Below are 16559 nucleotides of genomic sequence, written 5' to 3' on the forward strand. Positions count from 1 at the left end.
GGGTCTCAGTAACTCAGAGTAGCCTTGAATTTGTGGCAACCGTCCTGCCTCAGTTTCCCAAGTGCCTAGCCTTCCCAAGCCATATTACATATTAAATATAGTTTAGTAAAGAAGTGTCTATGAGTAAGAAAAAACAAGTGACAGCTCATGCTGGCAAGGATGTAGTGTAAAGGGAGTATTCAGCCACTGCTGGTAGGAGTGCAAATTTGTGCAGCCACTATGGAAATTGGGATGGCAGTCCCACAGGAAGATGGGAATTGATCTGCTTACGATCCAGCTATACCACTCTTGGGCACATACCCAAAGAACATTTCAGCCTGCCACAGAGACACTGGCCCAACCATGTTCACTGCTACTGTATTCATAACAGCCAGAAATTGGAAGCAGCCTAGATGTCACCCAACAGATAGATAAAGAATTTTCACAATAGAGCACTACTCAGCCATTTAAAAATGAAGTCATAAAATTCATTGGTAAATGGACAGAAGTAGGGAAAAAAAAAAAAAAACTGAGTGAGGTAACCCAGACCCAGAAAGACAAATAGAGTATATGTTTGCTTATAATGTGGATATTAGCTCTTCAGTCAATGATAAGCTATAATCCATAGAACCATGGAGGTTAGGTATAGAGTAAGGGACTAGGTGGCATACAGATCTCCCTAGGAAAGGGAAATAGAATAGCTAGTTATAGACAAACGGTGGGGGAGGGGTGATCTAGTGGAGAGTGGGAGGTAAAAGAGAGGTGAGGGCAGAATATGGGAAGATACAGCTAAACTTAAGGACCATTAGAGGGGCAGTATGGAAACCTAATATAGGAAAGAGCTTCCTAAATATATACATATACAAAAGCAAACTAAATGAAATCACCAAGTACTGGGGGAGATAGAGCCCCAACTGAACATCTCTTGTCCCCAAATGAAGCTTCCAAATCAGGAGTGGGTTATATCTCATTGAGTTGTTGGCCAAAGGGGTCCGTCCCCTGGGAGTATCCAAACAACCCACACTGTTGCCTAGACTATAGGTTGCGCTCCACAAACTGACAGCCAGACCCCATTGCTGAAGTCAGCACCTACAAAACCCACTGAGCATGAAGAAGTTGAGCTGGTACCCACATAGAGCCTTCATCCCTGTGTGCCAGCATCTTTGGTACAGGAAGTTATTCTACATGCTGCCAAAGGGGAAATGTAAACACCAGCCTAACCACAAACTCTTTTATCTACAATGGTGTCCTGCCTGCAAGATATGCTCGTGCAATGTTGGCCCAAAGGTTGTGGGAGTAACCCAATATCTGATTTGACTTAAGACCCATTCCACAAGATGGAACCTTGTGACTATGAAGTTGGGACTAGATGGCCTAGGGACCAAGGAGAAAACCAAATAGACCTATTCTTTAAAAAAAAAAAAAAAAAAATTACTCCTATGCACAGAGACTGTAGCAGCATGCACAGGGCCTGCACAAGTCGGCCCCAGATTGGATCGTAGAGCTGAAGGAAGAAGTGAGCACAGGCCCTCATACCTAACCCAGAACAATCTCCAACTAATAACTTCTTGCAAATGAGTCTCACCAGGGAAACAAACTACTCTTAAGGGTGAGCCTCATGCCTAGCAGTCGATGGTCAATGGAGTCTTTGGAGGTTTCTTGTTCTCTCTCTCTCCTCTCTTCTCTTCTCTCTCTCTCTCTCTCTCTCTCTCTCTCTCTCTCTCTCTCTCTCTCTCTCTACCTTATTTTCTATTTTTATTTTATTTATACATACTTTTTACTCCTCTCTTTTTACTCTACAACGTCCTTTAAGTATATATTATGGCTTCAAATTCAGTGTTTTTACATGACTCCTGATTGTGCAGCAACCCAAGGGGTCTCTGCACCTGTATCTGTTTCTTGTGCCTTTTCTTGGGCTCCTTCAGTATGTTCGGCTTTTCCTATATACTAGTTTTTCTTTTGTCTTATCATATTTTATTTCATTTTATATTATTCTACTATAATCCCTTAGAAGCCTGTTTATATTCTAATGGGAGAGAGAGAAAGGGGGTGGATGCAGATAGGAGGGGGGAGGGGGAGAAACTCGGAGGAGTAGAGAGAGGGGAACCTGCACCCAGGACTGTACAATTAAAGGGGGAAAGTTCTTATGAAAGGATGCATCCTGAATATCCCAACTCACTCCCAGTGAGTCTCACAATTGCCGTCAAGAATACAATTTTACTTTCAAATCTGCAAGTCCTTTCGTGGAATACAGGCTTTGTTATATGAAATGCTGGCTCTTTCACAGTTCACCAAATGACCAGACTCCCTGGAGCAGTGCAAACAGCAAGAGGCATTATGACCAGGAGTGCTTGGGCCACACAGACCATTACAAAAGTGGCCCTCTATTCAGCTACTCATCAAGCAAACATTTATGAAATGCCTGCCACCTGCCGACCACACTTTGCTTTGTGACCTTCCGTCTGATAAGCTTTGTGATGGGACAGACGTCCCATGTACAAAGAAAGAAGACATTTGGGAAAAAAAAAAAAAAAACTTTTCTAGACAGTCACCAAAATCCATTGCTTTTCTCCTACTGCCTAAGTTCTTATTAATTCAGATAAAGGCAGGGGACAGGGGACCCCATTGTCACCAGGTTCCATTTGCTGTGTTGGCTGACTTGCCCATGTCGGGAAGGCTTGTCAATAGTGGCCTCAGCATCACCATGTGGAAAGCAGAGGCAATGCTCAGTGTTTGTTTGTTTTCTCTGTAGTGTCTGTGCCTTTTCTTTCTCTATCTCCCATACCTGAATTACACTTTTAAGTAAAATATCTTTAGCATTTAATGGTATATTCTCCATGCTCATACACTCAGGAGAGAGAGCCAACTTGGGCTCTTTGGGCATGGCACCTAGAACTTATTTTATTCGGAGGCTCATTATAAGGAGACAAAATTACTCACACACACTTAGGTATATGGCCTTAAGAGACACCTCTGCAAGTGAGAGGTCTGTAAAATACACATATCATTAGCTTCAGAGAAAAACACCTCAGCTCACAGTATACCAATACGCATTTATGTATGAGCTGGGGGGATCTGCTCAGGAGTTGCTTTATTTTTACAAAGATGCACAAACTATGAACACTTGTCTGTGTCCTTTTGAAAATAAAATATAGGAAGCATTGCAAGGGAAGAAGTATAGGTCAGTTCACTTTTCAAAATGACTCCGTAAGTGATGGGTGTGTTTAAACCAGTCTTGTCCAGTATACCTGCACTGCCCTTTGTTTCTAGTTTCTGTACTTCCTTTCTTCCCTCCTTCCTTTCTAAAATGAGAAGATTCTTCTGCCACTACTAAAAGTGGCACACATACATACATACATACATACATACATACATAATACATATACAGAGAAGGAGAGAGGGGGAGAGATTAAACAATAGAGTGTAAATTATTAACAAGTTATACTAAACTTAACTTTGGAAGACAGAGATGTTTCTGAACTTAAGGATTTGTATAAGGAACACAGAATATGTTTTTCCATTATGCCATGTCCCATCCACAAGGAATTTACAGCCTCATAAGGAAATTAAAGTTGTATGTAAATTACTTTGATGTTGGGGGAGGGGGGGCACAAATTGTAAACCGTGACACTAAGGGGACAGGGGACTCTAGACAGAAATCTGCTCTCCACAGACTGCATATACATGAAATAAAGGGGAGAGGACAAGACAAATGAAAACTGCATAAAGCAAGCTCGGCCAGGTGAGACTTTGAGGAAGCAGTAAGCAGGCAGCTGGGAGGGACTGCAACAGGAGTGGGCACAGCGGAGCATCAGGCAGCGAGATGCTGGAGGCCGCCGGAGCCTGGCAGAGCTGGGAGAGTTGGACAAGGGATCACACTTATCCCAGCGTGGGGCCGAGAACAGGACAAACGGGAGTGCCGTTTTAAGATCAACCAGCCAGGCTTGTGGAAGAAGCCCGAGAAAGGAGCCAGTGCTCAGGTAGAAAAGCAACTGTAACAGTCCAGGGAGAAAAATTCTGAGCCAGGATAAAGGAAGTGACAGAAGGAGCGAAAAGAGACAATGCATGCTCTGGCACCCGCCACGGGAACGCAACACGCACAGACTGTGAGCGGGCATTCCAGTCCTGAGCCTGTGTGAACAGTAGGACGTTCCTCCACTAGCCCAGATGAACAGGTCAGAAGACCGTGTTTGTATGAAGGATGAACGGTTTTCTCTTCAAACACAGAGCACATTTTACACACAAGCAAGATATTCAACTAGACACGGTTTTGGACACCAGGCTCAAACCAGAAGGCTGATTGACATGCTAAGGAGAGTGATGCAGCTGATGACTCTCCTGGAGAAGGCCAACCAACGAGCTGAACCTCAGGCAATGCTGGTCCTCCTCACATTATACCAGCCACTCAGCTCTCAGAAAACATTAACTGCTTCTGGACTTCTCCTCATCCCACTCCGAAGTGTTCCTCAGCACTGCTGTGTACCAGCAGCCAGAGTAGACAGGCATCCCTAGACACTGAGCCCCTGGGCAGACAGAGTTCACGATGGTGCCATGGGGTAAAGATTAGCAAGTGTTAGGACTGAGTGCATGCACCGTATTTCAAAATCAAACTCGTATCAGCAAAAGCATCATAAAAACCTCATTTTGCCTTACACAAGACCTCACTTTTAACGTAAAAGTAATTTAGGATTTCATTACCAAACTACTCTTCAAAATTACTCCTCTAAAGGTACAAAGAAACTGTCAATAAAGTCTGATAAGACAATGAATGTAGATAGTAAGCAGATAGATAGAGGCCTCTCCTAAATTAAAATTTTGATGACTGCATAATAACCAAGGCTGGCCACTATTTTTCTCAGAGAATGATAAGTGGTTTTTATTTAACAGGTAATATTGAGTTTTAAGTCTTTAAGAAAGTTTAACCAGGGGCTGGGGAGACGGCTCAGAGGTTAAGAGCACTGTCTGTTCTTCCAAAGGTCCTGAGTTCAATTCCCAGCAACCGTGTAGTGGCTCACAACCATCTACAGTAAGATCTGGTGCCCTCTTCTGGCAGGCAGGCACACATGCGAGCAAGATGTGTACCAATAATAAATAAATAAATATTTAAAAAAAAAAAAAGTTTAACCAACATGAAATCATATTCCACAAAAAAAAAAAATAATAATAATTAAGTGTACAAACCTCATAATGTTCGTACTCATCCACATCAAATGTCTCGAAGTCAAAAAATCCATGCTGTAATCCCTAAAAGTAGAACTGAATTAGTTTTTCGTTTTTTTTTTTGGATTTTGTGGTGGTGGTGGTGGTGGTGGTGGTGGTGGTGGTTTGCACACAACCCTGGTGAAAATCTACTCGTCATTTCTGGAATGTCTAATCCCAAAGCCGTCTCAGACCTCAGTGGAAAGCCTCCGACTCGTCATTTGCTACATCTCTTCCAATCACGGCACAGACAACTTTGAAACTGAGTGGCCCTGGGCGCTGTGACAAGGGGGCCTGCAGAGGGTGCTCCTCTCCCGGTGCGGATCAGTTCTGTATATGAAACTAATAATGCATATAAAATAAAGCACACTAGGAAATGTATTGCCCAGACCGATTGGGAACTAGACTTAGGACAGTACGTATTCCAGTGATTAATTTCTCATAGGAGGGCAGAATCAGTTCTCCTTAGATAAGTTTGCCTTAGAAATATTCACCAAAACATGGTGTCTTTATTTAATGGCCCTAAATTCCTAAAACTCTGTTTTGTTTTTCTAATGTTAATTTGGGATAAAATAAGCAAATACCACCCACTCTTACAATTCAAAAGGAAGAATGGGCTTTTTCATAACAAATATTTCATACTTTTTTTTAAGTAGTAACTATTTAAAATTACCTAGCTTGTTCACACCTAATATTTTCAGAAAAACAAGTATTTTTTAATAAACCAGGAAGCTATAGAAATGATGACCAAATATAAAAGCACAGGTACATTTAAAAGTTACATAATCAAGTCATTAAAAATAGACAAAGACGCCAGGAAGCCAGGGTGCAGTCCATGGGGATGAGTGTGAGTTCAGAACACGGAACCTGGTCCTTCTGTGCCAGAAACACCAAGATGGCATGTGAGATACACTCCTGGGTCCTACCTCAGAGCTAAGACATCAGATTCCCTAGGTCTAGGGCACTAGATCAGCTTCTTCAAATTATTTGTTTGCTTAGACACAGTCTCACATAGCCTAGGCTGGCTTGAAATGGCTGAGGATGACTTTAAAAATCTTGGTTCTCCTGCCTCTCCCTCCTAAATGCTGGACCACAGGCATGCATCACCATAAGCAATACATGCGGTTCTGGGGACCAAACCCAGGGCCATCATGCAGGGTACTAGCTGAGCCACTGTGCTGCATCTCCAGACTCAGGACATAGGTACTATTAATTCCAAAGAAAACTCAACAACCTACTTTTTCCCCCTTTATCTTTAAACTGTGTGTTTAAACATGTCTCTGCATGGCCATACAGTACACAGACAATGTGTTGTGATAACGGCAGTACATCAGAGTCTGAAAACTACCCTCCCTTAAAATCCAATTTTTACATGCTTTCCCAGATGACTCTTATACATACTAAATTCTGGCAACAATAACCAACTAAATAATTCCTACAAAATAAATAGGACACATACTATAAACTATTTCAACTTTTAAAAAGCTAACTGGGCTGGGCAAAGTAGCACATGCATTTCAATCTCAGCACTCAGGGGGCAGAGGCAAGTAGCCCTCTGTGAGTTCAAGGCCAGCCAGATGGACATAACAAGTTCCAGGCCAGTCAAGGCAACATAAGACGGACCTATCTCAAAAAAATAAAAATAAAGCTACTCAGTCCATCCATACATACTATCAACTCCAGAGAAAACTCAATGATCTACTGTTTGCCTTTACCTTTAAACTATGTGTTGTCCCTGCATGGCCACACAACACATGAACAAGATGTTATGATAATGGCAATATGTCAAAGTCTGAAAAATACCCTACCTTGAAAGGCTAAAAAAAAAAAAAAGACCATGCTCTGTATACATGCAGGATATGAAGTCAGTGCCAAAAAAATAGCTTAGCATGTATCACCTTAAACAACAGAGTCTACATGAGCCCTTGCGTCTGTTAACAGACACATTGAAAAACCTATCAGAGCCTTTTAAAATCTCATTTGTACTTGAGGACACCCTGACATGAGAAAAGACTATGCTTTTTAAAAGCCTTTATTAAAAGCCTGTATTCATGAATAAAGTCACACCTTTCCTGCAGGGCAGGAAGGATGTCATAAATTTCTATATCAAGATGCCAGATTCCATAATAGGGGGCAGGGATGGTCCAGAGGGAACTGTGGGAAGATCGTAGGCATCACAAAAGAAACGGCCTCTATCGGATGGAAGGGGAGGCAAATAATAATAACCAGGACAATAAACGCTTTCTTCCCTCGGGCATGTTTTCCAAATGCTCTACTAATGGCTGGTATGTCGGTTAACCTGCCCATGAAACTCTAAATTATTATTATGGATGAATGTTTGGGCTATGCTGCTTACAGCGTACAAGGGTGGGAATTAATGTCTCCATAGTTGCTTTTTTTTTTTTCCAGTGTTTTCTTTTTTAAACTACTTTAAAGTTTTTGAGAGTTTAAAATAATTAGATGGCTGAGCAGTCAAGAGCATTTGTTGCTCCTGCAGAGGCCGCAAGCTGGGTTTCCAGCACACACGATGCAGCTCACAACCCTCTGTTTCTCCAGTTCCAAGGGGTCCCACTGCCCTCTTCCAACCCTACAGGCACTGCATGCACATGGTGCAAATACATATGTGCAGGAAAAACATTCACACACAATTTTTAAAAAATCTTTTCAATAAAATAAAATTATTTAAGAATAATCATATAAAGCCATAAACAGATGCATTGAATAGACAGAATATTTACACTAATGTTCTCAGAGCAAAATCCATTTTATGCTACACCAGAAAACAGACATCTGAGCTAGAAGAGTGCCACTATTCGTAGCTGAACAGGTCATGTCATGCACACGTTTCTGTTTGATGAGTGTCTGCTGTATGTTCACCATGTGCCTGGGTCCTCTGGGTCCTCAACAGAATTCATAGTACACCCTGCAGAGCTTCTCAAGTTGTAAATTAAACCCGTACCAAGCATTGCTTAACTTTTCCATTAGAAACATAAATAATTAAATAACTATGCTTAATTAACCAGCTTTATAGTGCATCAGTCACCCAGTGGTATTGTTCAAACACAGAACATTGGGTCCCACCCCCGGACTTTATGATTCAGTTCAGTCTGGGACAGAGCCAGCCACTGACAAGAGTGGCTTAGATAACTTCCTGCCCTTCCCACACTAAGAGCTAGCTTGAAAATAAAGACAAAATGGGTGATGGAGCCATGTTACAGTCACAGCGACAGACAGAATAAATGTGTTTCAGGGCACAAATGGCTTAAAGGAGGAAGGATGGTCTCTTCCACCCTACCTCGCTGCCCTCCACTTCCTGCCCCAGTCAATACAGAAGTAGGGTCTCCACTTCCGAATATTTTCAGACTGAGGTTGGATGAATTAGTGACTAACGAGCCCAAAGGAGAGTTGGGGATTTCGGGGAGAAAGAGGTTAATGAACTGTGAAAATGAGGAAAGTGTATTATACACATGCATGAAATCTTCACAGAATAAAAAATTAAAAATTTAATTAAAAAAAAAAAAACACATATACAGAAACTAAGGGCTGACTGTATTTTTACAAATAAATTATCCAGGAAGTGAAAAAGTCCTGTTTCCTGACTCTAGTTCCTTCCGACCACAGGCAAAGGTACTGACAACTGTTTCTTTCCCAGTGATGGCAAAAGAGTGATGCTGTTACCTTTCTGATTCCTTGTAAACAGTCAAGGATGGTGAGGTTGTAAGTGCAATTTCCGAAGGATGCATCCCTACAAACACAAATAATGACGTTAGAAACATGCATCCAGATTTTCAAATAATAAAATACCAAGACAGCTGGGCATGCACACTGCCTGGACTTCATGGTCGATGCGAGAGCCTGAACCTTCACTTGGGTATCTGCCCTGCACGCCGTGGGTACAAGCTAGAGCGAGTTACTTTTCCTATATGAATCTTGGTTTCCGCACATGTGAAATGAAAATAATAGCAGTGGCTATCATCCACAGGACTGTTAGATGACACAAAAATTACGTAAGGTCCTCCATCTCGTGCCAGAAGCACGTAAATATTATGCCCACTATTATCTTTGGGGTAAGGGGGGGTCACAATCCTGTCATATAATCCAGGCTGAGCGGGAAGTACTGCGTAGACCAGGCTGGCCTCAAACGTGTAACAACCCTCTTGTTTGTTCTCCAAGAACTGTGATCACAGGCATGTGTCTCAGGGCACCTGGTTCTGGTTCATGGCTACACTTAGTAACGGTCAAGTGGGATGTATCGTCAAGGGAAGCATTCTGGCAGGGGGACAACTTCCTGTCAGGAACCAGTGAACCCAGCCCTAAGGAGATAGATGGGGAGCCAGGCGGCAGGAGGGGGCAACATCTGTGGGTCAACAGAACCTAGTAGATATTTTAGTACACACACACTATCCCTCCACTGCAAAGGAGAAGACAAGTAAAGTGCAGCTAACAACCCCTCAGTTTACTAGGATCAGTAAGAGTTCCGAATGTAACGACAAAGTGTTTTCAAAAAGACTAGGAACCCAAAACAAAATTATTTAAGACTAATATTTAGCATTTAGTATTGTCTGCATGTGTGCATGTGGCTGTGTGTGCCTGTATGTGTGCGGGCCTGAGAAGATTGGAGGCACACCTTGGAGCTGGTGTCACAGGCACTTGTGATCTGAGGCACGTGCTGGGAACATTGGGGTCTTCTACAAGGACAATATATGTCCTTAACCACTGAGCCATCTCTGCAGCCCAAAACAATGTTTCCAATTTAAAAAAAAGCCGCATAAACCTAGTGTACTGAAAACTGAGGGCTCCAAGATGTTTTGTAGAGCAGCTTTAAACGGGTCTGTTTCAAGCAACCTAACACTAGAGTATCAAGTTCGGGTTAGCTAAGCAAGAACTGGCCGTGGAGCTTTAACAGGAGCAATGCTCCACGCTGTCCACAGCAAGAAACTTGACCCTGAGTTTCTCAGTCCTTCAGCTGGGCCTCACTGCTGACCCAAGAAAGAAAGAGGGCCCACCACACACAGAGCCTGGCACACTCAAACGTCCCAAACAAGGTTGGCTCAAGGACAGCACCCCGGGACGGTGCCAGAAGAACTCTACCCTTCACACATAATGAACATAAAACCCAGTATTATATCACCAACTGGCCAAGGGAGCTTGCACCTGTGGCTTCCAAGACACGAGTTTAAAAAAACCTAGCTGCTTCACCGCGGAGCTTCAGTATTCGACAGCAAAGCATAAAAACAGGGACTTGCTGCCGCTTAACAGAAATGGCCATTAATGCCGTCACACTTCGATGTTCCCGTGTGGACAGGAAGGCCTAAGCAGACTGCACAAAGGTCTTGAAAAGATCTGAGGTGAAATATTAGTCTATAGGAGTACAGATTCCTTTGCACACACCTGCCTCTTTAGGATAAGAACTCAGGGTCTTCCCCCCCCCCCACCCCCAACCCCCCACCCCCCACCCCCACCCCACCCCCCAATGATCTGATAGTGTCTACAGACCCATTCTTTCACCATACCACTCTTTAATACATAAGCTAACATATACGGGGTTAATGAAAAGGGAACTCAATTGAATTTAAACAAACTTAGCCAAAATATAAAAACAGAATTTGTAATACCAATATTGTGCTTTTTCATTGGTAAGGGGGTGTGGCAATGTGAGTTGCCTGGCACACCTAAGGTCCCTGGCCACCCCCACCACACTCAGACTTGGTGACTGCTTCAATTTTCAAGGAGGTGTAAGTACAGATAATCTCACAGACAGTGAACGTCTGTCTGTGGTTTCTCTTATGACAGCCACATTGCTGATTCCAGTCTAGCTAACTTCCAGCATTTGTCATCGAATGTAATCTCAGAAAGTAGAAAGTGAACTAAAATAAAAATAAGGTTTTTCTCATCCATATGCATTGGCTCTGGATTCACCCAGTAAAGCTAGGGTTTTAGCAGTTTCAAATTTAAAAAGAATTTGAGGGCTGAGGAGACAGCTCAGGAGAAAAAGTGCTTGCCTTGTAAATTTGAGGCCGTGCGCTCAATTCCTAGAATGCATGTTTGCTTGGGTTTTTTTGTTTTGTAAGCCCATCATTAGGGAAGTCAGGGAGCATGGAGCAAAAGAGCTGGGGTCTTTGGGGCTTGCTAACCAGCCAGACTAGGCTGCTTTGCAAGTTCCGGACCAGTGAGAGTGTCTGTCTCAAAAAAGTAGATGGTGCCAGGCAGTGGTGGCATACACCTTTAATCCCAGCACTCAGGAGGCAGAGGCAGGCAGATCACCGAGTTGGGGGCCAGCCTAGTCTATAGAATGAGTTCCATGGCTACATAGGGAAATCTTGTCTCGAAAAACAAAACAAAACAAAACAAAAAGTGGATGGTATCTGAGGAAGAATACCAAAGGTTGCTCTCTGGCTTCCACACACATGCTTATACACAAGCAGAGGAGAGAGAGAGAGAGAGAGAGAGAGAGAGAGAGAGAGAGAGAGAGAGAGAGAGAGAGAGGAGAGAGTGAGAGAGACACAGAGACACAGAGAGACAAAGACAGAGAGACACAGAGAGAGACAAACAGAGAGACAGAGAGATAGAGACTGCGAAAGTTGGCTTTTGAAACAAAGCCACATCTTCTAACTTGAAGGTCCTTATACCTCAAGTCTATCTCTATCCCTTAATGTACTTGAACAAGTATATTCTCTCTCTCTCTCTCTCTCTCTCTCTCTCTCTCTCTCTCTTGTTTTTTTTTTTTTTAGGTAGAATTTCTCTGTGTAGCCTTGGTTGTCCTGGACACACTTTGTAGACCAGGCTGGCCTCAAATTCGCAGAGATCCGCCTGCCTCTACCTCCCGAGTTCTGTAATTACAGGTGTGAGCCATCGCACCCAGCTTTGTCATGACATTTCTTGTGCTTGCACAGCCACGCTACTACAAATGACTGACAAGCAAGGTCTAGTAGTCAAATTTTCAGACACAGAGCTGAGGAAGAAAGTTAACATGCCCTGGACAGGGTTGGGATACAACGCTGTCTCTGCATGCTAAAAAGACAGAGGTTTGCTAAATGGAATAGAATAAAGGAAGCCTATCCTCCAGCCCAGGAGAGATGACAAGCTGTGAGAGCTAAATAAAAATAGGATCCCAAATCCTTGGTCTGGACTGGGCAAAAGGGAAAGGGCTGACTAGGGGCATCTGGCTCATGCGCAGCTGCAGGAAAGCAAATGGGGCAGTGAAAGCCAAAACCAACACACACACACACAAATGCCACTGAAAGCAGAACACTGAGCCATAGGTCCACCATGCCGGTCAACTCTTGTCAAAGGCTTTCTTTCTCCAAAAATCAAGCAAGACAGGGATGGGAGGGTGTGGGAGAAGTGGACACATAGTCTTGGAAATGGAAATCGGGTAGATAAATAGGAAATAAATTAGAAAACCAAAAATAAATAAATAAATACTGAGCTATTGATGGAAATTTCTCAAAGGGCTGGAGAAGTGGCCACACTGGGTCTTTGTTGAAGGAATTGACTCAAATGAAATTTGGAAGTTCACTGAAGAAGCTGAAAGATTTCACTCCACGGGAGCAACATTACCTCCCATCGCCTTTGCAGTGGTTTTTTCAATGTGAGCATAGTATTGAATAACCCCATTGCCATTCCGTCCAGAACATTCTTACCACTCCCAAAGAAAGTATTTGTCTGCAGTCACCCCTCCTCTCCCTCCTGCTCCACCAGCCCCTTGACAACCACTCATGTGCTTTGTGTCTCTGGGTTACTTACTTACTCTAGACCCACAGAACACTCTGTAAACATCTCACCGACAAAGAGTCACCCCCTCCTTTGAGTACCCTCTTCTCTTGACCCCTGGGCTTTCATTTTCCCTCTCTATCATTACTCCCCAAAGCTCCTTGCGAAGTTATCCTTTACAGTCTCAGCAAGCACCAATCCTGGCCCCAACTCCCAGCATTGCAGACCCTCTGCCTGGACTTTAATATGCATCAGTATTACCTGGGTGGCTCCTTAAAACTAGACATACAGGTCACGCGGAGTTTCTGAATCAGTAAGGCTAAGACAGGGCCTGAGACCCTGCATTTCTAAAGCTTTCAGCTGGTACTGGCACTGTAGGTAAGAGGAGACAAGCATCCTCGTCAGGATCTTCTATCCAGTGGCGCTCAAATCTATGTCTCTACAATATCTTAGACCTCCGAAATGGTACAGCAGCCAGGTGTGATGGCATGTGCATGTAATCCCAGTACCTGGGGGGTGGAGGCAGAAGGTTTTCTCTATGAGTCTGAAGCCAGCCTAGACTAAACAGCAAGATCTTATCTAAAAAGCAAAACAACAACAATAAAAACAAACAAACAAAATCGCCTAAAATGTTTTTTTAAATAGTCTAGCCAACCATCTTTCTATTTAGGTGTCTCAAATTTCGCTATGTGAGAAAACATCTCTCAGCTGGGCATGCAGCACTGTTGGCAGAATGCTTGCCTAGAACACACAGAGTCCTGGGTTGGATTCCAAGCACTTGATAAAGCGGGGTGCGGTGAGAGGCACCTGCAATCACAGTGGAAGCAGAAGGATCAAAAATTCAAGGTCATCCTTAGCTACACAGCCAGGTCAAGGACTGCTTCAGCATGGGGGGTGGGGGGGGGGATCGTGAACCTTCCGTTTCACCAAAGTCAATAGCACCAATAGTCTAGTCTTCTGGCATCCCAGCATCCCTCAAGCTCATCCCACTTGTGCCCCTGCTTCTCCCTCTTAGGCTAACTGGAAACCACTCTACTCCCAATTCTAGTGACATAACCATTCCTAGCCATTCTTAGCAGTTTTTATTGCTGAAGTTGTGTTTTTTATTTGTTTGTTTGGTTGGTTGGTTTGTTTGTTTTTGTTTTTTAAAGTACATTTCCTTACTGACTTCCTAACTGTCCTCAAGGTAAAATTAAAATCCTCAACAGGACCATGGCCCTCTGATAAATGGCCTCCCCTACCTTTCAGCTTCCTGTGTCCTAGTCCACTCATCCTGTGCCCAGCCACAAAGCCTTCCCTTGGCAATTCACATCTGACACTCCCAGAACCTCTGCCTTTGCTAGTGTCTGTGCCTCCTTCTCACCTCTGCTAAGGGTGTCTCTGAAACCCTTCCAGTCTCAACTCAAAGATCATGGCTCTCACAGAGGTCTCCAACCCTCCTTTGGCCAAGATCAAGTCTCCAGAATCCCATCCTCTGCACTTGGACTTAATTACAATTTAAACTTATATCCTGGTATGCTTGCTTTGTCTATAATAGTATTGGATCTATACATTTATGGTTCATCAGTGTCACCTACAGATAATAGATAATAAACAGATAAATAAATATCTATAATTACATGCTCAAATTAAATCTTGGCATTCATCAAGAAAATTATCTATAATCTTTTAGGATTCCTTTTGTTAACTCAAGTAGCCTAACACCTCATTTCTCAGTATCAAAGATTAATTTCAAATCTCTTCGGCTTGTTTATTGTCATTGTCATCTGTTCTCTCTTTGATGAGCATTGATAGACAAAGCTACAAGTAGCAATGCTCCAGGCAGTTTTCTCTCCCTTCGTTACATGTACTAAACAGGGGTGCTTTAGACAGCTGAGGAGCTCAGTCACCATAGCAATATACAAAAGCACTTCCACTCTAGCAGTTACGGACCCCAACCTTCTGCTTACTTTCTGACCTGCTTCATCTCTCATTTGTTCCTGTATGCATTCATTCATCCATTCTTACTTATAGTCACTGAACCAAATATTTACTGAGGGAAATAAGAGATGGTGCCTTTTCCTACTTACCTCACAAAAGAAGGGGAAGTGTCCACACCCCTTCCTACCTACGAGAACTACAACCCTAAGCCATACCTGTCCTGATAGTCTGACATCTTCCATTACTCTGCGAAACTGGTGAGCACAAAGCTGCTCCTTATTCAGGAGATAATGCCTGAAGTTTCTAACTGACGGCTGAAGACGTGTGTCTCCAGCCTTCAGTAAAGAAGAGTAATGTTACAGCCAGCTGCAGCGCCAAGACATCCAAACACAAATATATCTCAGCCGCAAGCTTGGGCATCGTCTAAACTTCATCCATCCTGGCAATTCTTTCTACAAGTGACTTCTGGCGTAGTAATAGTTACCTGAACCACACAGCTGCTACTCAGTGACTATCAAAGTCTATATTGATCTTGGGAGCATCACTATAGACTCATTAAACAAACACACAAAACAGATGAATGAATATCTGAATACAATGAAGAGCTGAGACTTTTAACTTGGGGTTCTCTTTTGTTTTTTGTATGTAGTTTGCAGAAAAATTTACATATATATATATATAAAAGACCAGCGTCCCTACCCACAATTAGATAAGTAAATGAAATGAAAGGGCCTGATTTTCTCAGGTCCTGGATGTGTTTGACATAAGCTTACAAGAGTTGACTGTAAAATATTCAGAAACCTTGGGAGCCTAGACTCATTGTGGATAACTGCAATCACACAGGGAGCAGCAAACAGGCTGTAAAGCTAGTTTGCCAACCCACCACTTCTTGTAACCTAAGAACTTATGAAACCACTCAGTGATGCAAGGATGAAAAAGCTAATGCGATAAGACACTTAGGAAAGCATGACTGATGAGAAAGTTGTTCCGAGTGAAGAGTGAAGACAAAGCATGGCTCTACAATGTGAGGACGCCACTTAAGAATTAAAAAACTAAAAAAAAAAAAAGAATTAAAAAACTAAGCAGGGCCAGGTGTGGTGGCACACACCTTTAATCCTAGCACTCGAGAGGTAGAGGCAGGTGGATTGCTGTGAGTTCAAGGCCAGCCTGGTCTACAAAGAGAGATCCTGTCTCGCGGGGGGGGGGGGGGGGGGGGCACTAAGCAGGGTGGTGATGGCAACATACCTTTAATCCCAGCACTCAGGAGGCAGAGCAGGCAAATCTCTGTGAGTTCGAGGCCAGCCTGCTCAACAGAGTGAATTCCAGGACAGGCAGGGCTACACAGAGAAACCCTGTCTCAAAAACCAGATAGATAGATAGATAGATAGATAGATAGATAGATAGATAGATAGAAAGAACTGATGATGAACAGACTAACACATACTAACAAATGCACTGAGCCTGTGCTTCTCTGCAAAGGCTCTGGGTCACCAGTAGTTAGGAGCCATGGAAATATTTGGAGAGCAGCATGTTGGAAATGTGCTCAGCGGTCATCTAAGAACTTCTCTACGCCCTGAACCAACCTCGACCATCACAGGGCTGTGAGCTTCCTAAACACAGAAAGTGTGTCCTCTGTCTGACGCCCAGAGAATGGTGGAGGGTTGGACACATAGCTATGTTACACATGTGGTTGAGCAAATGAGGAAAGAATAAATGATGGGCCCACCAGGAGTTCATTCAAAAGTATT

The 16559-nt window shown here is 43.2% G+C and overlaps 1 protein-coding gene across 5 annotated transcripts in view; it reads right to left on the reverse strand.

Annotated features, from left to right (window-relative positions):
* The window catches only part of Cdc14a (cell division cycle 14A), a 160239-nt gene that overhangs the window by 77067 nt on the left and 66613 nt on the right, over positions 1-16559 (reverse strand). For all 5 annotated transcript variants that reach the window (XM_051166034.1, XM_051166033.1, XM_051166035.1 and 2 more), the window contains 2 exons: positions 8857-8923; positions 5161-5223 (listed from right to left, as the gene is read on the reverse strand). In XM_051166034.1, the coding sequence (XP_051021991.1) occupies positions 5161-5223; positions 8857-8923 (130 nt within the window). The remainder of the gene's footprint in view (positions 1-5160; positions 5224-8856; positions 8924-16559) is intronic.

The sequence above is a fragment of the Acomys russatus genome, chromosome 23 (genome assembly GCF_903995435.1).
Source record: "Acomys russatus chromosome 23, mAcoRus1.1, whole genome shotgun sequence".
Taxonomy (NCBI): Eukaryota; Metazoa; Chordata; class Mammalia; order Rodentia; family Muridae; genus Acomys; species Acomys russatus.